Source organism: Phoca vitulina, unplaced genomic scaffold (genome assembly GCF_004348235.1).
Source record: "Phoca vitulina isolate PV1807 unplaced genomic scaffold, GSC_HSeal_1.0 scaffold87, whole genome shotgun sequence".
NCBI lineage: Eukaryota > Metazoa > Chordata > Mammalia > Carnivora > Phocidae > Phoca > Phoca vitulina.
Genome location: NW_022589790.1, coordinates 1,450,997 through 1,478,755, shown reverse-complemented (window position 1 = coordinate 1,478,755; position 27,759 = coordinate 1,450,997). Strand labels below are relative to the sequence as shown.

At 55.7% G+C, this 27,759-nt stretch overlaps 1 protein-coding gene across 1 annotated transcript in view; it reads right to left on the bottom strand.

Moving 5' to 3' along the window:
* The window catches only part of ADAMTS2 (ADAM metallopeptidase with thrombospondin type 1 motif 2), a 214,447-nt gene that overhangs the window by 82,013 nt on the left and 104,675 nt on the right, over positions 1–27,759 (bottom strand). Inside the window, exon 4 of the mRNA XM_032395767.1 lies at positions 5,299–5,501. Coding sequence (XP_032251658.1) covers positions 5,299–5,501 — 203 coding nt within the window. The remainder of the gene's footprint in view (positions 1–5,298; positions 5,502–27,759) is intronic.

Below are 27,759 nucleotides of genomic sequence, written 5' to 3'. Positions count from 1 at the left end.
ATTAACTTCTGGGGGAGGACATGAAGTACCAAACACAGCACCCAAGGGAAAAGCTGAGGAGAGAAAGATCTCAGGACACCACTACACACAAAAATGTAAACCACTGCAAACTGCCCCCAAACAAAACAAAGGGCAAAGAACCAAACTATGGAGAATATTTCCCACCCACATGACAAACAAAAAAGTTAGCCTATTCTAATATAAAGATTCTTCAAATTAACAAGAAAGAAACTAATATCTCAATAGAATAAAGGACATGGATAGGCCCATCCTAAACATGGAAGATGATCGCTGTTTTTAAGTATATATACGTTTTTTTTTACAGCTGCAACCTCATTACCATCAAATAAATACAACTTAATGACAAAAAGCATATCCCAGCTATAGCTTTCAAATTACCATAGCTGAAAAGGATTCAGTGGTATGAGGAGGAGGGGAGACAGGCATTTGCTTAATGGAGTGTGAAGAGGTGAAACCCTAACAGAGAACATTCTGGCATAGAAAGCTTTAGAATGCACATACCTGTTGACCAGGTGCTGCACTTTTAGGGACGCAGTTTAAGGAAATAGTAAAGGACAAGTGATAGATTTAGCTGTAACGATGTTCATTACAGCTTAGTGGCTGATCTGACCTCTAGTAGAGAAATTACTTTTGTTATATGAATATGTCATATCAATAATCAATTACATAAAAAGTGATGTGCTATGTGTGCTATGCGATTTGATATGATGCCACCATTAAAATTAGATAGTAGGAGAAAATATTCACACACCTACAGGAATATATTCTAATTTTCCATCATAAATAATACGTTGTCTGTGTTAGACACAGTATCTTTTAATAATAAACAAAGAATGTTATTTTTCTAGATTTAGGGAGGAAAAGAAGGAAATGGGACCTGGCAGGAGGTGCTGGAATGGGTTGAGTGGTAGGGGTAGCCTGAATGCCGTGAGATCTTTTCTACACCCAAGTGGCCCTTGTGAGGCTCAGCAAACATTTCCAACTCTTCTCACCTTCCAGAGAGTCCGAGATGGAAAGAAGGACAGATTGATTAACTCCCATTTCCCTATGAAAAAAAAGGGAATAAAATGTCTTGCCCGTAAATACAGGAAGGAAGTGGCACCTCTAGCAATTTCCCACTGCCCTTAAGATCACATCCAAGTCCCTCTCCACATCCAGTGACTGGCCCTGCTCACTGGCAACTTCCCTTCCTACCTGGGCCTCTTGTTCCCCACATGAGGCCCTTCTCACACTTTCAAATGTGCTGACCTCATTCTTGCCTCAGGGCCTTTGCACCACCTGTCTCCTCTGAACACTCTATCCTGCCCCTTCCCACAGTCATCCACTATCAGTCAAGTCTTACTCCAATGTTACTTTCTGTGCGTGTCCTCGCTGACCACCTGTATAAAGTGGCCCACCTTTCCCAGCCCTTCTCCACCTCCCTATGTTATCTCTTTCATTGTATTTATCTGCAATTATCTCTTTTGCTTTTCACTTGAATATTGTCTGTGTCCCTCACCAGAATACAAGCTATGGCTATGTCCTGTCTTGCTCAGAGCTATGCCCCTTGCCTGACATATAGAAGATGCCCGACATTTGTTGACTCAGTGGTCAGGTGCAGGTGTATTAGTCAGCACAAGATGAGCCATGCTGCGTAACAAAGTCTCCACCCCATCAGGAGCTTAACACAATAAAGCTGGTATGTGTTTCCTTATACACATCACAGTCCTGCCCCATTTTGTACCTGCACCTACTGGGACGTATGGCTCCCAAGATCACTATGTTAGGGAAAGAAAAGAGGGAAGGGACACATTGGCTCTTAACCGCCTTGGCCAAGAGGTGACACACATCAATTCCTTACACAAAGGCCATTAGACAAAACTAGCCACACAGCCCCAGATTAGGTGCAAGGGAGGGGAGCGTGTGGATATCTGAGGAGCCTGAAATGTCTATGTCACACCAGGACCCACACATCCCAGCCCAGACTCTGTCACAAGGAGACCGCAAAGGGACCCCTACAGGCAGAATCACCCTGAGCAGTGAGGGAAACCAGCCTAGCTGCGCTTTGTCCAAGAGAGTTGCGAGAACCCCCACCAGACCTTCCTCCGAGGGCCTTTGTGGTCTTCCTCAGGGGACAGGCTGTGTCCATCCAGGGCTGGTCCGCAAGCCTCAGAAGCAGAAAGTGTTTCCACCCTGGCCCTGGATGACCTCACAGCTGACCAAATGCCTCACTTGGAGCACAGTCCGGGCCGGCTGCCGCCACATCTGTCCTCCACGTTGCTGGCTTGGCCCTGGGCTGGGAAGCCCCATAACCAGCTGTGTACTTCCAGAGGGAGGGAGACCTGCCCTGGCCAGGCCTTCCAGGGCCACTCAGGGCTCCGGCTGCAGCTCCAAGCAATCCAGCACCCTAGGGTCTCAAGGCCACAAGACGGGAGCCATTGGCCACGATGGTGATCTAAATCCAAATGTAACTTAATTACAAAGAAATTCAATCACCCATTGAATGGCTGCCATCAAAAATAACAAATATTGGTGAGGATGTGGAGAAACTGAAACCTCAGGGCCTGTTGGGAGGGGATGTAAAATGGTGCGGCCGCTGTGGAAAACAGTACGGGGGTTCCTCAAAAAATAAAAAATAGAGCTACCCTAGAATCCTGAAGTTCCACTCCTGGCTGTATACCCAAAGAACTGAGGGCAGGGACATGAAGAGATATTTGCACACCCGTGTGCACGGCCACATTATTCACAATAACCACGAAGTGGGAACCGCTCCAGTGCCCCTCGACAGGGGAACGAAGAAACACAACGTGGCAGAGACACACAACGGGCTATTCCTCAGCTCTAAAGACAAGGACATTCTGGCACATGCCACGACAGGGATGGACCTGGAGGACATTACGCTAAGTGAAATGAGCCGGTCACTGAGACAAACAGCCCTCTTATATGAGGTACCTCTAGTAGTCGCCATCCCAGAGACAGCAGAATGGTGGTTGTCGGGGGCCCTGAGGAGGGGACGGTGGGGGTTAGTGTTTAATGGGGACAGTTTCTGCTCTGCAAGATGAAAAATTTCGGGGATGGACGGTGGTGATGGTTTGCACGGCAGTGGGAACGTAGTTCATGCCGCAGAACGGTACGCTTGAAAATGGTGAAGGTGATCAATTTTACATGTATTTTACCACAGTCAGAAAACCGTTTAATTAAAATTTTAAAATTCTATTGAGAATAAAAGGAGATGAAAATTGGGTTCTCCCATCACGTCAGCCACGTTTTAAGTGCTCGAGGGCTGGCTAGTGGCTGTTGCATCGTGCAGCACGGAATTGTGAGCATCTCCAGCACACAGAGGTTCTGTTGACAGTGTTGCCCTGGGAGGTCATCCTGTCTCACGTACTCTTGGTTCCTCAGTCTCCCTCCTCCCCAGGACCACCAAAGAGGGTGTGACTGCCATCAGCCCCCGGGACTCTCTCCGAGGTGTACACGGCCCTGAATGAGGACAGACAGACAGCCTTACGGGGTATTAATTGTCAGGGCAACGCATGCCCAAGCAGAGCACCTCATCTCCCCCACCACACTGGGAGGTGGAGCACAGGTTACAGGGGCAGTTAGAGGGGCAGACATACCTCCTTCTCCCTGAGCCCCTGGCTGGCAGCCATGCCCTGGGACAAGCATGCGTCCAATAAACGCTTGCTGGATGCCACAGGGAAAAAAGACTTGACCCAATTACTACTTTTCCTCAGCTCCTCCAATTTATCTCCTAAAAGCCTTTTTTTTTTTTTTTTTTGCTATGATAAAATGTGTTTCAATTTAAGACTGTTTGCATTTCTCAGGCTTTTCAAGAAGCTAACCAAACCATCCTATTATCCAAAGCTGGGGTACAGTCGGAGCCTAAGGGTGTACGTGAATAAACTGAAGTTAACTGGCAAAACCAAGAGAAAGTTTGAGACTTCCTCCTCCTGGCTCACGCAGCACGAGGGATGTGTGACACAGAGACCCTCCCCACCAGGTAGTCAAGTCGCGTGTGACGTAGTAATCATAAACACACATTGGTCTCTGCCTCCCCCGCCCGTTCCTGACACAGACCTCCTAAACCCTGTAATGTCCGAGGGACGGGGGTGACAGGAGCAGCCCTTCACCCGTACCTGAGTTTATGCTGATGAGGTGACTCTTGCTGGGCTCAGGACGGGGGGCCAGCTGCCAGAGGAACCCACCAGGTGATCAGAAGGTTGGAACTTCCAGCACTGCCCCCTGCCCCCACCCCGAGGGCGTCTAGGGAGAAAGAGGAGCTGGGGATTGAGTTCAATCACCCACGGCCAATAAAACCTCCACAAAACCCCTAAACAGTGGAGTTCTGTGAGCTTCCAGCTGGGTGAGCACACCGAGGTGCTGGGAGGCTGGTGCGCCCAGAGAGGGCAGGGAAGCTCTCAACCCCCTCCCACCTGCCTTGCCCCAGGCATCCCTGCCTTTTGACTGTTCTGCACTTGCATCCTTTAGAATACACCAGTGGTAGTAAGGAGGGTTTCCCTGAGTTCTGCGAACTGTGCCGGCAAACGTATGAACCTGAGGAGGGGGTCATGGGAACCCTTGATTTACGGCTGGTTGGGTCTTCCACTGCGATCGTACAGGTGACAAGCTGGGATTTGTAAGGGGCGTCCAAAGTGGGGCCAGTCTTGCCCCGTGGGGTCCATGCTAACCCCAAATAGTTAGTTGTTGGAAGGGCTTGGTGCGGAAAACCCACACATCTGGTGTCAGGAGAGTTGGTGTGACTATAGAAAATAGTTCTCCTTCGGCAGGACCCTCGGCTGGACTGGAAGGCAGTGTAACGCTTGGGGAAGAGTGCACGTTTTCAAGGCAGGCAAGATTTTAAATTACCAGGCTCGTGGAGTTAGTGTGAAGACTGCCTACAATGATGTGTAGTAAATGTCCAGCACGGGCCGGGCGCATAGTCACTCGTGACAGTAGGAGGACATTTTATTATTTTTACATTAAAGGTACTTTTCAAAAATGAGATGAGATTAAGTGTGACAACACTCTCCAAAACAGAACACGCTCTCAAACCTACCGGACTTCGGCCCCACTCTGCGGACGAGAGGGCAGAGTTCTGGAAGGTCGATGACTCACCTAAGGCCGGCAGAGAGGAAGGCGGACAGGCGGGCAGGGGTCTCTCGGCCCAGCCATCGGCTCATTCCCATCCTCTTGCCCCTGACCTACCTCTCCACCGGGGCCCCGGGGGGCCTTGCCCATGGACCTGGTTACCTCTCCGTCAGCCCCACCGCTCCAGCCCTGCCACCGGCTCCCACTTACAATGTTCATGAGCGTGAGCAGGTACTTCTGCACGTGCTCCTTCCCGTGGAACTGGACCACAGAGTCGTCCACGCCCAGCAGGACCTCGATGTTGTAGTCGCCGTCGGTAGCATGCCTTCGCGCCCTGCGCCTCGAGCCACTGACACGCTCCTCCAGGACACCCAGGGCACGGCTGAGGTTACCCAGGCTGCCCGGCAGGGCCCCTGGAAGGACAGAGGACACAGTCTGAAGTGGCAGCCCAGGCTCACCAGGGACATCCGAACAGGGCAAAACCCCACGTGGGTGCAACTCGGCACCAGCCTGGCCATCATCTTGGTGAAAACTCACGCAGTACCCACACAGTCCCCATTTTACAGAACGAACTGAGATTCTGTGAGGGCAGAGTGCATGCCAAGTGGGCTCAGACCCAGAAACATGGAAACCAAGCCCACAGCCATCACCGAGCCCGGGCCTGGCACCCAGCGATGAATGGAGAGGCTGAGAGCGTGCCGCCGGGAGCAGGCATGACCAACACCAGCTCTTTTCACCCATTTACACACTCGAATACCCGAGAAGAGCTGCCCAGGTGCCACAGGGCCAGTCTCCCCATTAGGGCCACCACATTATAACCAGGGAGACCGAGGCCCAGCCCTGGTAGTGTGTGTCCCACGGCGTCTCCCTAGGCAGCTCCCCTTCTAGAACTTTCCTCCACTGAAGCAAGGCCCCTCATCTGTGGGCCAGGCCTACCTGCCCCCCTCCAGGGTCGAGACCTCCCATGGGTGCCCCTCTCCAGGTGAACCGTGTCTACCCCCAGCCACAAGCCGGGGAGATGGGTGGTTGCTTGACTGAACTGTGCAGGAGACCAGGGCCCTCTGGTGACAGCTCCCTCACAGTCTGCCTGGGGTGTGGGAGGGGGCCCCAGGGGCCTCAACGGAGGGCCCCAGAAAGTCATCTTGCTGTCTGCACAGCTGTGGTGTCTGCCTCGGCTCTCTTCTCCTTTCCCCCCACCTACCGGGCCTGGAGCCCACCCCGGACCAGAGCTCAGGCTCACAGCCCTTCCCTGGCCCCACCTCTCAGGGTGGCAGCTGAGCGGCCCGGGCTGGCCTCTGTCACTGCTAGCAGCCCCAGACCACACTGCCTGCCAAGTCCCAGGGCCAAAGCTTTCTGGAAGCCCCTCTACGTCCCTGTACTGGTCTCCACGTCTGTGCTGGGCCCTGACCCCGGACTCCTGCTTCTTGGCATTCTCAGACAGCTGCCCTGGGAAGGGCCTGAGATCTCCGGTCTTCGTGTCCTCACCCACCCGGGCTGTGCTGTCCGGTCCCTGCGGCCCCTGCAGCTGGGGGCGGCGTCGATGCCCCCTGCAGCACCACTGCTCTACAAAGCACCTTCCAGCATAATTCTCACCTGTCCCCGAAGGCTCTCGTCTGCTGCCTCCTGCGGACGGAGCAGGACCCCCGTGTCCCAGTGGCACACGGCAGATGCTGGAGGCAGAAGAGGGCCTGTCGAGGCAGCGTGGCCGCTCAGAGTCAGGCGAGGCAGCCTGCCCTCCGGTCCCGCCCCACCACTCAGCCCTGCGCCCCGGTCTCCGCAGCCAGGCCTGACAAACGGGCCTCTGTGGTGTGCACAGCTGTCCCTACTCCACGGACAGAAAGACTAACGGACCTGACTCTCAGCCAGGAGCTCTCTGAGGCACGGAGCTGCCACCTGGCTACGGGACAGGCACCGAGAAGGGTGAGTGGGGGGTGAAGGAGATGAAACAGAAGCGGGGGTGGGGGCTCTGAAAGAACGAACGACTGAGTCGGGCCAGGGCTGAGCGGCTGCTTGTATTCCCGTACTACCTGGGGGTCCTCATGCCCCTTGCCCCGGCCCTGCCGCCCCCGGGGCGCGCTGACACGCACACGCATGGGGCCCCTCCAGGGGCGGGGGGGGCCGGGAGGGCAGGCGTGCAGACAGCCCCCGTGCAGAGCTGCTCATTCTGCTGGGCTGCCTGACGATGATTCAGGGCCAGCCGTGCCGCTCCCAGAGGAGACACCAGCTACTTAAACCTGACAGGGGGTTTGAGGAATTGCTACTCTATTTTTACACATTTACTTCTTTGCATTTCCAACCAGCAGGGACAGCTCACCTTCAGAACCACCTTGGGAAGCAGAAAAATGGTAATTTCCACTAAAAAAAAAAAATCCTTCCCTGGGGAAGAGGCTAGACGTTTCCTTCTGCCCCTGTCAAAGCCAGGGGTCACTGATGGGTGGTCCCCGGGGCAAAACCAGACCACAGAGACACGTGTTAGGGCCACGTGGTGTTTTAAAAATATCGTATTTGGTTGACAGTGCTTCAAAATTGGGAGAGTTCATGTTAAACAAAATCTAGAATAGCCATCTTCTCTTGAGGAATCAGGACATGGGGTCACGGGGTTGAGGGGAGGTGATGGGCAGGTAACACCAGGCTGTGGATTGACAGGACACACAGGGCCCGCGTACCCAGGCCACCTGGCCTGCTGCCCTCGCTGCCCTCCTGGCCCCTGAAGGCGTCAGAGTGCGCCCCTGACCCTAACCCTGGGAGCTGCCGTGCAGTGCCCCCCTCCCAATGCTCCCTGTGGGGCGGGGGGGTGAAGGGGCTGCCACCATGCCAGGTTGGCTGGGACGCATCCTGTAGCTGCTTCTTACCAAGCAAGCACAGTGTTTAGCTCAATTCATGTTACAGGTCCATTAAAAACAGCAACGTGTTCTAAAGATGCGACAGAAATGACAATTTCACCCTAAGCGTAATTATTACTGTTCTAGTTGTTACTTTAATCATGATGATTTGGGGGCGTGACTTGGACATGATGTTCTGGAACACCTTCCCCCAAGACCCAAGCCCTGTAGGGATGCCCCAAGGTCAAAGTGCAGATGAGGAGAGGGGCAGGTGACAGCCCTGCCCTTCAGTCCAGCCCCTGGAAGCCTCAGCCCTGCTCAGGCCTGGCAGGACATGGGGGGTCTGCCAAGTCCCCAGGCCCAGGGCCACACAAGCAGCCAGGCTAACATTCCTTCCACCGTGTCAGTCTTGGCTATTTCTTCCGTTTCCCGACAATGGGCTCGGTTCTGAAGCCCAGGCCAGGCAGAGACCCCGACCACACCCCGGTCCTCGCAGGCCTGTCCCTCACACCAAGTCCTGCTGCAGGGAGCTCCAGCTCCTGTCTGGTCCTGGGCCAGCTGCCTAGGAGTTCCCTGACACCGAGGCTGGCCTTCTGGGCCTGTCCGTGTGCACTGGCTTGCTCACCCGGCCTAAGGGTCTCTGCTCCTCTCAGTCCCTCAGGGTCAGGGGGTGGGCTCTTTGCCACTCTCCCCTGCTCCCCCTGGAGCTCCAGCCCATGTGCTAAGCCACAGGGACACAGAGCTCACCCCGCCCTTTGCTCCATCCCTCGCTACTGACTCAGGCCAGGATAACGAGCTGTCCGCCCTGCCCATGTCCTGCTGAGGCAGGAGGCCAGCACCACCCTAGCTCCTGTGGCCCTCTGCACACGGCCTCCCCCATGAGAAGCTGCTGGTCCCCACGGGCAGCTGATCCATGACAGACAGAAGACTGGATCCCTGCAGGCCGGGGCCCCCCAGACTGAAGGCGTCTGTGGCGGGACCCCATCGTTCCAATGGGTGACAATAGGGATTTTAGTTCCCAGCATGCCCTGTGCTGGGGGGACCCTTCGCATGGCAGCTGGGGCTTTGTGTTGCTCATGTCTCAGGCAGAGGATGACAAGGCAAGAAGCTTCCAAGAGCCGTCTCCAGAGGGGATCAAGCAAGATGCCTCAGAGAATCAAGGACAGGACAGGGTAAGGGGAAACAGAATTGGATCCAGGGAATCCCAAAGCACCTGTCCTCCAGGGGAATCAGTGGGTCACAGCGGCCAAGCTCATCCAAAGGCCCCGCATCAGGGGGTGGCCTCAGGGACAAACCTCTGCCACGCCAGCAACCACCTGATCCCAACCGTGAGGAGAAGGCTGCTCACTGCCCTCATTTCTGTCCCCATTTTAGCATCAAGGAGCCCCAGGAGCAGAAAGATTAAGTGACTTAGACAAGCCACACAGCCAAGGAGGAGCTGGGGCCCAGCCTGGGCCATGGGAGCCCACGTTAACAAGCCCCAGAGCCGTCCCTGCCCTTCACCAGCCCTGAGGGATGGGTTGGGGAAACGGAAACTGGTAGAAACATAAACGTTTAGCCTGGAGAAGAGAGCCCACCGGGTCCCGACTCTGCAAAGGCCTCAGGAGCCTTGTGCGGGAGGCAGGGATTTTGTAGGTTCAAGGGCACCTGTGTGTTTGCAAATCCCGCAGCCAGGACTGTGCCACACTGACCTCTTGACCTGGGCCACCCTTCCTGCTGCTCCCCAAAGTTAGCACTCCCCACCAGGCCCAGGGGGAGCCCCTCCAAAGGCCCGGAGGGAAGGAGGCCTGCAGCCCCCCTGCACCGGCCTCAGGGACACGCGTGGTCCCATCTGCCTCCCCCACAGAGCGGACTGCATGTCTCTGGGGGGATGGGGCGCACAGAGCCTTGAGAAGACACTTCACAGTGACAACGGAAGACTGCTGCCCCCTACCCACGGAATCATCATCCCCTCACTTCTCACTGGACCTGCCCCCTCTCCTCCTTCAGGTGTCAACTGAAATGTCACCTCCTCAGGGGAACGAGGCATATTTCATCCTCATTAAACTAGGCTCTCCCCTCCCCCAACGTCTCCCTGACAAGCACCTTGTTTCTTCCTTCATAAAACACCCCACCACTTGCGGTTCTAATCTCATTTGTGAATCTGCTTGGGCCTTGGAGAGAGGCCCCCCCCGGAAGACAAGGGCTGTGAGGTCTTGTGTGTGCCTCAGTTTCCCAAGTGCCCGACAAGGCACGGCAGGGCTGGGAGGGCAAGGAGTCAGGGCGGAGAGGCAGCGGGAGGGAGCCCAGCGCCCCGCAGCGGGGCCTGCAGGAGAGGTCGGTGCAGGAGGGCCAGGGAGGCCAGACTGGGCAGGGGCGGCAGGAGCAAAGGTGAGGGGACGGGCAGAGGGGCTGGTGCAAAATCCAGCCGTAACTTACTTACACACGACAAAGCTAAGATAAAATGACCCAGGGGGAGTTAACACGAAGGGGGCAACGAGAGGGGTACCATGTAATTGCCAACAATAACAATAACAAAAAAGCAGGCCTAATGATATTTATGAGATAACATATAATCCAAGGCATTAATGGGATAAACTGATCAACAACGCATTGAGAAGATATCAAAGACAGGGAACTTTATGAACCTAACAAAGCTTCAACCTCTTTCCTAAGGAAAAAGAGACAAACTGCAGTTCTGTGTGCATTTTTATATATTTATTCCAGAAAACAATAGATGAATTAGATTAAACGTGAGGTAGGGCTGTCGGGGATCTGCATGACTGAGACGGCCTAGTGCTTAAGCCCAGCAACCCGAAAACGTGCCCTTTCCAAGCACACACGGGACAAGTCCCAAGTGTGACTATGTATTAGGACAAGCAAGAAAACTCAAAAATGAAGTCCACGGTCACCACCACGAGATAAAATCAGAGAAAACACGAAGAGGAAATGCCCTCAAACCCCAAACACCAGAAATTAAAGATACAGTCTTAATAAGCCTAGATTACATGAAGGATAGAAATTCTAATCACCGGCTCAGTTTAGGAAACCGGAATAAACCTTAGAAAAAAAATTGAGAAAGTAGCCAAAGAAAAGCCTAGAAGGTTTTATAGGAGAGTTTTTACCAAACCTACAGGGAAGAGATGCTTCTCATCTGATGTACAATAGGTATGCGAAGGCCCAATAGCTTCCTTTCTAGCTAGGAAACAGAATGGGGAAAAGGGTTTATCAATCATAGCAATAAACACCAGGAAATATCTAGGAATAAGCAAAAAGAATGAATGTATAAAGACCACACGAAGAGTATTATGACATAGTCTACAACTCTCCAAAAGTACAAAGGGAGACCTCAATAAATGGAGACACAACAATGGGATCCTGGAAGGCAAGCAGAGTCTCCTCCAAATCCGTGTACAAATTTAACACAATCTCCATCAAAGAATTACAAAAACCCAACAAAATAACAAAGTGATTCTCCTCCAAATCAGTCTACAGATTCAACACGGTCTCCATCAAGGAATTATGAAAACCCAAAAACATAACTCTAAGATGTAACTGGAAGACTATATATGAGAGAATAACCAGAAAAATCTTAAAGATCTGGAAAAATAATAGTAACAGGGAGGTACTTACCTTTCAAATTAATGAACATATTACAAAATATGTTTACATTGTTTGTATGTTTAATATTACAAAACATTAGTTAGTACATAGTGACACTGGTGTCAGGAGAGATAGATCAATGGTACTGAATACATGGGGCGCCTGGGTGGCTCAGTCCATTGAGCGTCTGCCTTCAGCTAAGGTCATGATCCCAGGGTCCTGTGTTGGGCTCCCTGCTCAGCGGGGAGCCTGCTTCTCCCTCTCCCTGTGCCCCTCCTCCCCACTCGTGCTCATTCTCTCTCTCTCTCAAATAAATAAATAAAAATCTTTTTAAAAAATGGTACTGAATACAAAATCCCAACACAGATCCAAGCATAGGAGGGACTTCTGGGTAAGATGAGAGATTGAAAACATGCATCTAATTTAGTTCCTTACTGGAACCCCATTACAACTTTGGTAAAGTGATTTTTTTTTTTAAATCACAAGGCTACAAGGACAAGGAGAGCAGCTGAGGAAAATCTAACAGAACTGTTGGAGGCTGGAAAGAAGATGGTCTCATAGTAATGGACTTCGTATATCTGAGAAAGTTGAACCCCAAGCTGGCAATGAGGAGAACCAAGAGACTCTCCCAGTCTGTGTCATAAAATCCACCAGAGGCACCAAGCGCTTCTGGAAGTGGGAGTGAAGGGCGGATTGAAATAAGTGGGACTAGTTGGTGGCTGATGCCAAATCCCCTGCCCACACACTGTGCCCCAGAAACAGCCCCGATAACTAACACTGGCATTGGTCTGGAAGCTTGTTCTCTCTCGGAAAGGTGGAAAAGAAGGTCTCTGGGCTGCAGGTACCAGGTGTGGTTGAGAGCAGAGGCACCAAACTAAAACCAGGAAGACTAAATCAATGCTGAGGCACTAGCCCCCTCCCATAATTCATCCCCAGAATGCTGGAGGTCAGGCCTTTCCCCCCGAAACAGGACATTGGGAGGGGTCTTCTCTAGGGAATCTGGTCAACCAAAGACCAAAAGGTAGTATCGCAGTCCATGGTTGGCCGTGCCTACATGCATCAGGCTCCCACCCACTTCTGTTGCCCAACCTCACACATGAACGGACAGCCAGGGATCACCAGCTCTCCTGGGGAAGCCCCAAACGTGGCAGATGGAGGCCAAGATGAAGCAAACAACTCAACAGGAGGAAAGTGGAGGAAAAAGAGACCATACAGGAAGGTGGGGGGAAATCTACCGTCAGTAACCTCTGAGAAGAGAGCTAGGAGAAGATATTACATCCATTAAACAAGGATAGGATGGAAACAATAGAAAGGGTACTTTGAGATTAAAACCATTTCAGTAGAAATGATAAACTTGGTGGAAGGACTGGGAAGATAAAGTTGAGAAATCCCCCAGCCAGTAAAACAATGAGACAAAGAGACTTGAATAATCAGGGAAAAAAGTCAAGAAAAGTAGAGGACCAGACTGGAGGTGTATCATCCATACAACAGAAGCTTCATAAAGACAGAAAAGGGAAAACAGAGAAGGAAAGAAGTCATGAAATAAATCAAAAGAACTTCTCACAACAGGGAGGTGTAAGGGCCCAGCTAGTACCCAGCACCGTAGATGAAAGTAGACCCGCACCATGGCACAGCGTCATGGTATTCCAGAACACAGAGAAGATTCTGCAGGCTGTCACAGAGAACTGGAGGTAACCTGGGGAGGCAGTTACAGAGGGATGAAAAGAGCACAGGAATCCGAATGGCTTCAGACTTCCCCAAATTCAAAGAGGAAAACAACAGAGCAAAGCCTTTGGAAGTCTGAAGCAAGACTCAACTAGAATCCTATACCCAAATTCTCCATCAAGAAAGTGGAATAAAGACATTTCCAGACGTGTAAGCTCTCTAAAGTTTTATCTGTTCGACACTCCTTCTCAAGAAGCTACTGAAAGATGCACTCCTTCAAGGAAGTGGAAGATGGGAAACAGGGAGACCCAACACAAGAGATGGGGAGGGACTCCCTTGGAGGATGATGGAGCACTCCCAGGATGGCAGCTCTGCATGGAGGGAGCTGAGCCATCCTGCAGCGAGGTGACCCCGGAGACAGACGGTCATCATGAAGAACCCCCACTTCCATCAGGCCATCTTCTTAAACCAAGGACAGAACGCCCAGGACGGCTTGGCCCAGATTCTCACCAGGACTTGGCTTGTCTTGACCATGTGCCCCCGAGGGTCTCTCCCCTGATGCTCTGCTGAGGGGACGCATATCCCCCATAGAAGTTCTCAGCGTTTCCCTGAGAGCAGGAGGCAGCCCCTTCCCTCTGGCCGTACTCCTGCCACATGTCCGGTGCCTGGTCCACACCTCAGTCTTGCTAAGCGCCCAAGTGTGAAGAGCCCCATGTTTCCCAAGACTCACTCGTGACCTTGCTTGCAACTTCCCCAGAAGGGGCCTTGTCAGCTCCCACAGAAGGAGAAGTGAGACCACGACCTGAGACTGTTCTCACCTCCTCCTGGACCCTTTGTCCAGCGGGGACAGTGCTGCCCTCTCCTTGCACAGCTGGTGTGTGCTTGCCCTCTGCTGTAATATTAATCACTCTTGATATTCATTTATATGCAAACTGTAAGTAGCCCATTAAAAAATAAAATAGTAAACAAAATTAGTAAATGAGAGGGTAGCAGGTTGAATGCCGGGGTTGGTAACTGGTGGGGGTGGAGCAGGCATGGACATTCTGGTACCATTCAGTCAATTATGCGTAAGAGCCCCTGGTGGCCAGTAATTTCGCTCTTGTCTATGACATAAAGACACAGGATAGCTACAGGATATCCCAGGCCCCTCCTTGGAGCGCCCATTTTTCACTGCCCTGGACAAGGCGTGCAGATGGGCATGCCCGCACAGGTCCTTAAGGAAGCAATGGCACCATTGTTTGGGCAGGTTTTGGAGAATCAGAGGCAAGGGGACTGTCATCGGAGGGCATGAGGAGGGGCAGAATGTGGCAGGTGCACCCCACCCAGTGCTACGTGGAGGTCAGAGGTTTGACATCCACATACACGACAGAGGGGTCTTGGAGACAGAGTGCCAAGTGCAGAAAGTAAGAAACAGTGGGATGCACAATGCAGCGCCGTTTGGGCCAGTTAGACACATCCACGCCCAAGCAGGAGCAACCCTGATTCTGCAAAAATAGACAACGACCGAAGGATACCGTTTGATCACCTCAGCATGGTCGCTCCCCACAGCGGGGAAGGAGATGGGAGCGAGCCCGTTGTACAGAGAGGTGGTTTCTTTTTTTTTAATGATGCTGGGACAACTGGTCATAGGTGGAGGAAAAGATCAAATCCTGGCCTCAGATGATAAGCAAAAACAAATTCCAGGTGGATTGGTAGCCCAGGATGGTGAAAATGAAGTCCCAAAAGTGCTAGAAGAAAATTCAGCTAAATGCTTTTTTATGATCTCAGTGCTGGGCAGCCTCCAGACTCCAAGGCCAAGGCCAGTGTGCGTTCCAGGTCCCCCCCCCGTCCAGAATTGCCCTGGCCTCTTCTGGGCAAGCATGCAGGTGGGTGGCATGCTCACTGGGGGACCTGCTGCTGCCCACCCATCAGGCACGTGGATGAGATCCAATATCTCTCCCTTCCCCAGGGCTCAGGAGTCCCCAAAGCTCAAATCCAGATGAGCAGGACTGTTGGCAGTGTTCCGAATAAGAGGAGAATGATACTTAACAGAGCTAGACCAAGGCCAGAGCACCAGCCCAGCCCTCCTGCTGCAAACACCAGGCCCCAGCATGAGTGGCAGGCCAGGCCCAGGGGACCACAGTCCTGGGCACCAGCAGCCTGGAGCCCCGAGGAGCATGCTGGCACCCCCACCCAGGGGAGGTCATCAGGAGGAAAGTCATCCCCTCCATTTGTTAACAACCTCAAGACAAGCCCTCTGTGACTGCAAATTCCCCTAAAGATGATCATTAAGATAAAATATGTTTATGTAGAAGCATAATCAGGACACAGCAAAAGGCCTGCTTGGAGGCAGGCAGGCTCTTTGGAGGCTCTGGGAAGCAGAAAGCAGGCTCAGCCCCGAGGGGGCCATCAGCACAGGGCCCCACTGGTGAGCTTTATTAAAAGAAGCTCATTAGGATTATTTCATCCCAGCCCTTTATAACTTTATGACCAAATCGGAATTAATTTTTTGCAATGCCGGCAGGCGCAGCTCATCCAGTGTCTTTTTTATGACTTGAGGTGGAGGAGAGACATGGGAGGGGCCCCTGGGGCTGAGCCGGCCCCTCAGTGCTTGTTCATCAGGGCCGCATCTGTAACAGCTGCTAGGACTCTCAGAGACGAGGGCTGGAAGGTCCATAGATTGCCTCAAGTCCCAGGCCTGCTTACTTTTCCAGAGTTTCAGGTCAGAAATGGCAGCTCCAGAGAAGAGAAAAGAAATTTCTCTTGGCTTCTCCATCGGGGACTATCCCCAGAACGTGCCCTCCCAGGGTATAGGGCAGCGGGGGAGGCTCCTCGGCGGTGGACGTGGACTATCCGGGCCCACCTGGCACCCACCTGCCCAGCTGGAGATTACAGAGCCACCTGGGTTGTACCACATGGCAGCCTGCTTCTCCTTTAGGTACTGCTCCTTGATTTCCCTTTGAGGAACCACCCTTGCCACTCCCAGGCCACATGGCTCAGGGGGAGCCAAACCCGTGGAGCCCCTACCCCGGGAGCACCCACATGGCCCAGGCGAGCCAGTGAACCCTGATGCCAAGCAGAAATGAAGAGAACAGGCGACACCATTTAGGTCCTGAATCCAGCCATGTCTGAAGCCTTCACATTCCTGGGCTTTCCAACTCTGGGTCGGTTCATTTGGATTTCTGTCTCTTGTAGCCACAAAAATCCTAAAATGCACCGCCCTACACGCACATGTGTAATCACATGCACCGTCAAAAGTAAGCTAGACACCGTTGTTTGATGTTGTGGCCACACGCCCTCAGACAATGAGCATCGGATGGTGCTACTCTCTTGCACCTCCCCCTTTTGGAGGGAGCCCAGCACAGACAGAGTGGGGACAGGGGAAGTCCACTGTGGATTTAACGTATGTGGCCAAGAGAAAGGGCCAAGCTCTGGTTTGGCCCCCACAGATACGTGTCCTTGGGCAGTGAGAGGACCTGCCAGATGCCCCAGAGACCTTGGCAGCGGTGTTGAGGCCACCAAGGTTGGGCCCAAGCCAGCAGGACCCTGCCGAATGACCAGGAGCCCTGAGCCCTTCCCAGGCTCCCTGCAGCAGCACTAGGACCAAAGCAAGAGCACCAGCCCAGTCTCCTGGGGCAAATACCGGCAGGCCCCAGCTTGAGGGGCCCACCGTCTGCAGCCTTCATGCAGACGGCCCCAAACGCCCCCCGCCCAGCTCTGTAGCCTCACACCAGCCACACGGCCTAGGCTCCTCCACACTGGCCCGCTCGCCCCGCACTACCCTCCTGCCAGCTCCTGAAGCCCATCTACCCCCCAGGGGTGCACGAGGGCTCCTTCAGCAATCAGGTCCCTGGGGTCCGGGAGCTGAAAGCCTACTGCCTTGGCGAGCTCCCGTGCACAGCCCCTGCAGGGCAGGTCCCTGGGACCGGCTGTAGTCTCCAGGGCACAGCACGTCCTCTCTGTGGGCACTCAGCCGCGGGAAGGGGAGCTAGCCCCGAGTTACCTCCTCACTGCCACTCCCCAGCACACGGCGGCCAGATGGCAGGATACAATGGAGAGACTGGCAGATCGCTTAATGAAAATATTTACTGTGAACTTCAGAACAAAACACAGACACCCACAGGTCCCAACAGAAGGGAGGATTCCCTGGGATTCCGTTTTCACTGTGGGGGAAGTGGGAGACTGGCGAGTGGGATGTTGATGGCCAATGTCGGGGGCCACGGGCCTGGCAGCTCCCCACCCCCATGCACATCTTGTACAAGCGTGTCAGAGGCAGGGAAATCCCATCACCAACTCCCTTCATGCTCCTGAGTCCTGGACTTGGACATCCGGCAGCCTCCTGGGCATCACTCCCGGGAAGGCCCTCAGGCACCCCACACAGAATTCCAGGACTGAGCACCTCCACACCCACACCTCCAGCTGCACCCCCCCACCTCAAGCCATGGCACCTGCGTGCACCCAGGCCCCAGCCAAGAGGAGGGCCTGCTCCCCGGCCCACAAAGTCTGCTCCCTCCTCACCCTCGGGGTCCCTGCACCTGCCCCCGCCCCCTCTGCCTTGGCCCTAGCTCATGCCTCCCCAGGAACCGGCTCCTCGTTGGTCTTCAGATTCTCCAAATCCAAGTTCCAAGGCATTTCTCTTCAGCTGTCAACCTCAGATTCCTGTGCTGAGCCCCATGTCACGCAGAGTGGGTGAGAACGACACAGGGAGGGGTCCCAGTGCTTTAGGAAGGGCTCAGTGCCAACATGCATGCAGGAGGGGTAGGATGCTGCCCAGCCCCGCCAGAGGCCCTCTCTGGCCAGGCCACGATCAAGATGCACGAAATCACAGCTGCCTGCCCGAGCCCCCTCCCCCAGCCCAGGGACGGTCCCCTGCTCCCCCACCACTCCCCGCACCCCTCCTGGCCCCACCCGGAGCCCAATCCCATGGAAGGGATAGGGCCAAGACCCATGGCTTCTCCCAGTTGATGCCAGAGCTCAGGGCGGCTGTGCAGGATGGGCCGTGCCGTACCACCAAGCCACCTCTTAAGAGGAAGAGCTCTCCAGACGCCCTCATCAGCGGCAGGATGGGGAAAGGCCCCACCGCTGACAGTGAAGAGAGCATCAGCAACACGGAGCACCAGGCTTTACAGACATCCCTATTTACTCTCCTCTGCTGCCCCGGGGGTCAAGAAGGGACTCTCTCTCATGCAGATGGAGGAGCACGCTTGAGAGGGTCACACCCGAACCCACGGCCTCACAGTGGCAGGGGGCGGCAGGGAAGACGTCTGACTGCAGAATCCTACTCAGCCCACTGCACGGGCCTCAGATGGGGTCACTCAGAGCCAGCTGCACTGGGGCCAGTAGATAACAGGCTGCTCTAAGGGTCAGGGGACCCCCACCAAGCTGGGGACCTCATCCCAGATCCACGCCCACCATGAGCCTGCAGACCCCGTTCTGCCTCACCCTGTCCACTTTCAGCCCCGAGGTGTGGGACTCTAGCAAGGACCCGGAGAATCGAGAGTGTTTCACCCCACTCAGCACCCCGCGGGCCTCGAGCCTTGTATTACTGCTGTCTTGCTACGAGCTGGAATTTTCAATGCTCTCCGTGACATGCTGGACGGGAGGAGGGAGACACTGAGGGTCCAGTTTCAGGGCCACTGCGCACATCGGTGCCCTGCACAGCCCCAAGGGCTGGGAGTGCCCTTCCCCTTCACAAAGACTCTGCTCACAAGTGCACGCCCTGGGAGGTGCGCATGCACAGGTCCCTTCCACTTTGTTAAAACCCGGCAGTGGAGCAGACAGGAAAATGGACCGGAAGATCCCAAAGACCCCATCCGGGGCAAGTCGAAGGGGGCAGGATTTCTACCAGCAGAGACGGCCCACTGACCACTGCTCCTCATGTCTGTCCCTGTCCGGAGCCCGCTGAAGGAGCAGACGTAACTAGGGACTATCCCCTGGCCCTCTCCACTGATGCGGGGGCACAAGGGGCTACAGTGGGGGGGCCTTGAGAGAACAGCATCTTGACTGACAGTCCATGGAGTGCGCAGGGGGACACCGGCAGGGTGGACACCTTGGCTCAGCCCATAGCTCCACAGGGGAGGGACTCCTCTTGCCAAGTCCCCTGCCGAGTCCTGCCGGGTGCGGGAGCCCGGAGCGCCCCAGCCCCCTGCCCTCTCTCCCAGGGCATGTCAGGCAGGCCCTGCCTTCCCTTCTGTTTTTCTGGCCTTTCTCTGTCTTCCACAGAGGAGGCACAGGAGGGGACTGCCGGGAACCTCCCTTTCTGGACCCGAGGCGCAGACAAGGTAGACGGCACATGAAGGAAGCTGCCCCCCAGGCACATCGTCCAGGCCCACGGATATGGGGTTTCATCCTGTCTGTCTTCTTGTGTGAGCTCGGTGGGTTCAGAAGCCAGGGGGCTGGTGTCCTGGGGGGACGACGACTAGCCCTGGTGGACCCCACACGTCCCTCTCCCACAATCCTTCCTGCCTTGGAAGGCCACAGCCTACAGGCCCTGAGGAGGGAAGGGGTCCCGGCTCCCCAGAGACGTGGAGTGTGCCACCAAGGCACTCCCGCTACGTTCCCCACACAGCACCAGCCTCCTGTCAGCCCACACTGTTGACAGGGCTTAATTTGATCAGCCCCATTAGAGAGGGGAGGAAATGAGAAATCAGAGCAAGTGCTGAATGCTGTAAATTTAATCCATGACACAGCCTCACAAGGGCCTTTCCTAACAAACTGGGGGCGGGGGGGTGCACTCCAAGCCCCGATCCGCGGCCACCTGAGGGCTGCCCTTCCCGTAGACAGGATGGCGCAGAGCCAGCTCACCAGGCCCCCGGCCGTTGCGGACAGCCCAAGGGCTCCAGAGGACAGGCCAGGCGGCTGGGCAGGCAGGGATGACAAAAATCATCACGTTCTGCTTTAAAAGGTCTGGGGTTTTCTTTCCTGGGTTTAAAGCAGATGTGACTCGGCCAGGTGTGCCCTGAGACACAGAGCAGATGACTCGCAGCTCTGGGTCCGCGCTCGCCAGCTCGTGGACCGCACAGCTCCCGCCTGGCCCTGCGAGGGCCCTGGGGCTGCCATCACTGCTGTGCATGCAGTGTCCACAGCCACCCGGGGACTCGTGCGGATGGGGCTTGCTGCTCCCGTCTCCTGCACCACCGAGTCGGACACTGAGACCCTGCGTGACCCAGACGCGGTCCACCCGCCTGCCTAGCCGGCTGGCTTCTCCCCCAGCTGAGGCCTCTGCACACTGCTCCGTGGGGCAGGACCGGCCTCCACGGGGCCCCCCGGCCTGCCACCCGCTATCTGCCTGGCAAGTCCTGCCCCTCCGAAGTCCAGCCCCAACTTCCCTCCTGTTTGGGACAATTCCTGATCCCTTGCCCCCTGCACAGGCCAAATGGAAACCCTTCGTTTCCATTCATTCATTCATTCGTGAAGTATGTCAGTACCAACCACGAGCAAGGCCCCAGGCCGCGTGACCCCCACAGCAGCGATCTGTGCAGTGTCACTATCACAAACTTGCTGACGTGCTCACACGCACACGTGCACACGTAAGCCCACGCTCACGCTCACACAAACCACCTCCACCGTGAATTCCTGCCTGCAAGACCGAGGCCGCCTTTGGCTCCTCTCCACATCCCCAGACACCCACATGGGGCTTGACAAAATAAATCAGTAAACGGGGGCCCAGAGCACCCGGTGCTGAGCGGAAAGCAACTGTTATCCCTGTGCCACTGAGGAGGAGACTGAGGCCGGGAGGGCAGGGGAGGCTGCAGGCGTGGAAGCAGCCACGCCAAGTACTGTCTTGGCTGCAGCGGCTGTGGGCAGACACTCAGGAAGGTGCGGCTGCTGCCTTCCTGGCCATGGTTTACCGGGGCGGCGCACGAAGGCAGCCAGGGGGTCTGGCTGATGCTACTCACCTCTCCGTCTCCCCCCCCGGGAGGGCTGTTGCCGTGGCTGCCGGCACCCACCCCCACCTGCAGGCGCCACGTGACACTGTGCCCCCGGGTCTGAGCACGGGCCAAGCGTGATGCCAGAGCAACCCTCGCTGGGGCCTCCGTGGCCTTCGGGATGCCCATGGTGCCAACTGCACAGACTCGGTGGCCGCAGGGACAGGTGGCGAGGCTGGGTGCGTTTCGTGATGTCCTCCCCTTTCTCTCTCTGACCTTGTTTACTATGAAACATAGGGAAATGGTCCACCTTTCCAGAAAGAAATATGTTCTCCCCCATTTTTCCTTGAAATGTGTGGTGCCCTCTTGGCTTATCTTTTATTTTTCCACTCTTCACTTCCATAAGAAAAAGCCATGTGGGAATGTGGCCTCGGGCCAGGGCCACGGGGCCACGGCAGGCCCTGGGCATGCCGGAGAGTTCGGGTGGGCAGCACTGCCTAGGAGGGGTACAGGTCCGTGTGGCTGGGACTTATCTTTGTAAAGAAGTCCAAAATCTGGATTTGCGCGTGAAGCCTCTGATCTTTAGATACAGGAAAGCAGTTCCGTAATAATGGGAGTGCTGGGCTGCCTGGTGAAACCAGCCCAAGGCTTTCCCAGGTCAATCTACAACCTTGGCGCCCTGCTCAGCACGCCCATTTCCCGAGCACTGTCCTCCTACCTTCCTGGGAGCCTGTGGGACCATCGGTCCTGACAAACCAGAGACAGCTGCCGATCTGCAGCCCCACAGTATCTGAAACTTCCTCAGCTGCAGCTCATGCCTACTGTTTCCCTGTGTCCCTTTCTTCTAGAAGCCAGCTGCTGGTGGCTATGATTCATCGTGAGATCCTCACATGGAGACCCAAGTAACACTCACTGGTCACCCCCACAGCAACAAACACTCGGTGTACCCCGGCCCCTCCTCTCTCTTGGGGGTCTTGCCCCAGGCCCACATACAGCCACGGGCCCTCCAAACATTATGTGCACACAGAGGACATGTCCTTAATATGTAAAGTGCTCCTTCAAATCAACAAGAAACAGCCCAGCAATTCCAAAGGAAAATGGGCAATGGTATAAATGGACAGTTCTCAAAAAAGAAAACTAAGCAGCTTTTACAGGTAAGAAAAGATTCCTAATAAAAGATTCCCTTTTGTTATTTAATAAAAGAAATACTTAAAAAACAACAAAAAAGAAATACGTGTGTCAGGATTGTCAAAATACAAATGTGTGAATCAGGGGCACATGCTGACAGAAGTGAGCGAGGGAGCCGCAAGCAGGGTGTGGCACAGAGGGCCAAGGGGAGGGGAGGTCAGGGGCAGAGGCCACTGGAGCTCACACCATGTGGAAGATCCTCGCACTGAAGACAGGGGGAGAGAGGTGGCTCAGTCTGTTCTTCAGAGCAGCCCCCACTTCTGTGAGGAGGGGGATGTGGCAGCAGGACGGGGCAGAGGGGCAGACGCAGCAAGACGAGCACACAGAGGGCTGAGGGGCAGTGTCACCATCACTGTAGTGATGCAGGAAGTGGGGAGACAGAGCCGGGCACCCCGTCACCCTGGGAAGCCCCTCCCTCGGGGGGACCCCAGGCGATGGCGCATGGAGGAGGGGAGGCCCTCTGGGGCACGTTGGGCACGATGCTGCTGTGGGGACCCCGAAGACGGACGTCCACAAGGCACGCGGGTACAAGGTGTCTGGGGCGTAGAGAGAGGGCCGGGCTGGAGGGTGGTCTGGGGGTCCTGGGTGTATGAGGTTAATGGCAGCCTTGGGGTTTGCCTTCCGGGATGCATAAGGGGAAGGACATCAAAGCAACTGCAAACAGGTGAATAGAAAGTTATGAGCATCATTCCTAACGCCTGCACATTCCCGGGATCTTGCTATTCTGTCCTGTCCAGCCAGGGAGGCCAGATGGGGGCCGCCTCGCCACAACCCAAGGCCTCCAGCAGGATGGGCCACGGCTCTCTGCACCGCCCCCCCCCCCCCCAGCGTAAGGCCAGCCTGGCTCAGACGGGACGAGGCCCTGCCCAGGACCTGGCTCGCAACCCAGTGCAGCCACCGCCTTACATGTGTCCATCTGATGCCTCCCAGAGCAGCAAACGTGCCCACACGTGGAGCAGCCCCCAGACGTGTCTGGGTCTGCTGGCCCTGCGCTTGGCACTGGCATGATCCCAAACAGCCAAACCTAGCTGGCGTTCACCACCCTGCCAGTCCGATCCTGAGCATCCACAGGAGCACCCCAGGGGCGGTGCCCTCACTGTCTACAACCATCCAACCAGAAATCCTCATAGCCCTTCCCAGATGAGTGCTCAGACTCAGAGCCTGGACGGAAGTCTCAGTGGTGAGCGCTGACCCTGGATAAGCTCGGCCACGCCAGCAGGATCCCTGCTCCCCCCCCCCCCCGACACCTGAGAGTCGCTCTGCGTTCTGACACCGGCAAGGCCGCTTCCCACGTGAGACAGGGTCAAGCCACTCTCCCTCTCGGGGCCTCAGTTTCCCTGTCTGACAAACAGGCACAGGGACCCACAGGGTATGTGTTCAGTGCACATAAAACAGAGGAAGCTCAGGAAAAGCGAGGGGGCCTTAAGGGCCTCGCCAGAGAATCGAGGGAAAGGAGGTGACAGTCAGAGACTCAGACTCAGATGGCTTGGAACTGCCCAAAATATGGGAATGGGCCACAAACACCAGACCCCTGCTTCTTGCCCCCTTGGCCTGGGCCTCTAGCTGTTCCCAGCAAAAACTCTTTTGAGGGGTCTTGCCCATGCTTGAGGCTCAGGGGCGCGTCCCCCAAGGCCCAGCCCTTCAAGAAACACCGCTCCCTGGCTGCTCTTGAAATCACCTCCAAGAAGAAAGAATCACTTCTGCTTCCAAAGACATCCCCAGGCAGGAAATGGGCCGCAGGCACCATGAATGTTTAATTACGTTAATTGTCCAAGTTCAGAGCGCACCCTCGCTCCCTAAGTACTTTGTGGGAAACTGTAATTAAGCGTGAAATGGCTCACTTGTCCAACTCCCCTTTCGCACCCTCTCCAGGCAGCTGGGAGCTTCCCAGCCTCACTAGCTAATGCTCACCTTCGTTCTTTCTTACTTAATTTTGTGACCTTTTCTCTTGACATCCCTATGCCATACATTCCTGCGCTTTGGCACACAACACCGAGCACCGCAATTACTTAACTATAAACCTCCCGTGGAAATCTGCTTTTGACTTTGTTAGAAAGCACTGTAATCAAACCTCTGAGAGTGCCGATCGATGGGCCGGCCTGTCGGAGGAAATACATCGCAGGATTAAGTGGCTTAGGAGGAGGTCCCTGTGGGCAGGTTCGTGGGCAGTAGAATGACTAGAAAGTCTAGCGTGGCCCTCACGGGGCCAGCCGGTATGGCAAGGGCTCACCCAGCCCTGGGTGCTCACGGGGTGTTGACCCCGAAATGCTCCCCTGGGTCCAGCTGTGACAAGTATGAGCAGGTCTTGAGGGGGTCATTGCACGTGCATACTCCGGGGCCTGCCCCTGCAGAGACCAGAGGGAGACCTGGCCTTAAATATAGACCAGGCACGCACCTTTGACATTCTGCCCCAGGCGCACAGAGCGAGCGAGGCGTGGAAGGGAAGGCAGGCCCATCTCAGGAGCCCACCTGCCGGAGACTGTGGACTTGGCGGGTGTTGGAGCCTCGTGTTTCTGTCTGGTGTGAGACAGGACTTTATCTCACACGCGTACGTAACACGTACCACGACTCACGCGCCTGTGCAGCACCCTGTGTTCTTTAATACACTGGGGCTCTCCAAAAACGAGAGTGAGCCAGGCCTCTCTTGCATATCCGAGTCTGCGGCTGTGCATGCTGTTCATGCGCATGCACACACTCGTGTATGCACACATGTCTCACGCAGAGACCCCTGGGGCTGAGCAGGGGACGAGAACCAGGCACCAAGGTTGGGGGACTACGCAGTGCCCAGGGCCCCCCTTCCTGGAGCAGCTCCCCGACTCCGATCCCAGCAATCCCTGTCCCTCACGTGCACACAGCCCTCTTCTAAGCAATCAGCCCCTCCCTCACTGGGTGCGGGGCCCTGAGCCAGGCGGGGCAGGAGAAAAGCTGCGGGATCATCATTGCCCACTCACAGCTGTCCAGCCCCTCCTGCCGCTGGGACTCTTCCAGGTCCTTCCCCAGACCAGCTTCTGCCTCCCCGCTGACTCTGTCCTCCCAGTAATTCCACTCTGGCTCGGGGCGGCCAGACTCCATTCCTGCTGTCTGCCACAGAGACATCCCCAGCAGGCACCCAGGACATCACCATCCCACGCACAGCCCCAGCACCATGGGTCTTGACCCCTGCTCAGCCTGGAATTCTGAACACACTGCATCACGTCACCCAGGTGGGAAGCCCCAGGGGGAGTCTGCCAGCTCTGCATGGTGATGCTCAGAAAGTGAGCAAGGCCAGATCCCCACGGGACACGGAGCCCCACAGACTCCAGCTCGTCCACGCCCCAGTCTGTCTGCTCACCACAGAGGGCCAGGCATCCTCCGGGGCTTCACACTCACTCCTCCCTCCTCCCTCCACACCTGCCGCCCTACCTCCAGGACCACGCATGGGCCGGCAGACACATGCCCCTCTGCAGCCTGCATCATCCTCCAGGCTCCAGACCCACCCCCCAGCTGCCCACAACTCTCCTCGGGGCGTCCAGGGACACTTCCGTGCCAACAGCCCCAGACAAGCTCCTCACTTTTCCCTTCCCCAATCCTGGAAAATGTCAACGACCTGCCTATTTCCCCCCACATCCTGGGAGTTATCAAATGCTAGCACTTCCTACCCTGTTCCCTAAAATCCGCCCCCTCTCCACGGTCCGTGATGGGGTCACACCTCATCACCTCCAACCAGCCAGCAGCAGCCTCCTTACAGACCTCAGCACGTCAGACCCTGCAGCACTGCCCGGACTAACCCAGGCCTCCCCAGGAGTGTGACCCTCACCAGCCAGGGCCCACTGATAGGCCTGTCACCCCACACATCTGTGCCCCGCCCAGGAGACCCGCGGTGTCCCTGTGCTGCAGCTGGGGTCCCAGAAAACGCTGCTTGCTTTGCCCCTGCCTGCCCTTTCTGGCAAACTCCCATCCCGTCTTCCAAACTCCGCTCCATACCCCAGCTCCTCACCCCTGCAAACAGAGCAAGTCGCTCTCTTTTCTAGACTCTCACAGCATCCTGTACTTTCTTCTGTTAAAACACGGACCACGTGGATTATAAAGTCATGAGCTCCTGAAGGAAAGCATGTGTTGGATTCATCCTCGGGCCATCAGTCTGGCCCAGTGTGAAGGTCTGTGCGTGCCGGAATGAAGGATGAACTGAAGAGGAAAAAAAACAAGCCTCCCCACCTCACGGGACACCATGAAGCACTTGGGTGTATGAAACTGACAACATCCTTGTGCCTGTGGAACCAAGTGCCCACCTGTGTGTGTCTGAGTTTTGCCAAGTGTGCCAAGCCCAGGCCCAGTGGAAATCAGCCAGACGCCAAAGAGAATCAGCTGGTAGGCCTTAGAGACATCTACCTGGCCCTGTGGTCTCAGGTTCTAAGGATGGCGCTGCAGACAGTTCTAGGTCACAGGGGAAGGGCCTTGTTCTTAGACCTTGGTGACGCCGCAGGCTCTGCAAACAGCCCGCAGGCTCTGCAAACAGCCGGGCTGCTGGTGGCCTGGAAGAAGCCGGGGCAGTTCCATCTGAGTGGGGCGCATGGATGTGCCTCCGAAGCCCTGAAGGAGGCCACGGAGGAGTTTCAGGAGGCAGCTCTGGTGCCCCAGAACGTGCTGACACTTCTCCGTGGAGCAGGGTCCCAGCTGTTGCCCTCTGGTGCGCACGGATCACCCCCACCACCACCACCCAGCCGCTGACTGAGGGCCTCCCACACCCCCGGACTGTTCCCGGGACGTGCCCGCCAGCTGCATGCCACCCCCCGCCTAGGGGGCTCCCGCTCTAGCGGAGAAGTAACGTACAGAGTGTGCTGACGCCCGAGTGCCGTGAGGAGCAAGAAGGAAGAGCAGGGAGACTGGGAGTCCTGTGGCCAGCCCAAAATACTCCAGCGGCCGGGCGACATGTCCCTGAAAGGGGCCGTGTGAGCAAAGCCTTGGAAGAGGTGAGGGGGGAGCCGTGGGAGCACTGGAGGCAGGAGGAAGGGCCCGTGCGGGGCCAGGAGGCCGGAGTGAGCGGGACAGCAGGAAAAGAGCAGGCAGCGGGTACACGGCGGCAAAGGGCCAGATGGCGCAGCGCCTCGGAGACTGCAAGGATGCCGTCTCCTAAGATGAATGACATGGGGCCGCTGTGGGGTTCTGAGCCGAGGACAGACACGATCTGAGTGAAGACATCGAAGAATCACTGATGGAGAACCGGAGAGTGCAGGATTCCATCTCTATGAAATGCCTGTGGAAACAGGCAAATCCAGGGACAGGAAGGAGGCTAGTGGTTGCCTAGGGCTGCGGGGGAGGGAGGAATGGAGGGGTGACACTGGATGAGTGAGGGGTCTTCTGGGGGTGATGAAAATGTCCCGTGCTGACTGTGGTGATGGCTGCACAACTCTGAGAATATATTCAAAGCCACTGACGACACTTTAAGTGGGTGACTTGTATGGTATGTGAATTATATGCCAATAAAGCTGTTCAAGAAAAAGAATCCCCGCGGCTCCACTGGGGACAGACCGGGGGCGCTGCGGGTGCAGGCCACATTGGGGACAGACCAGGGGCGCTGTGGGTGCAGG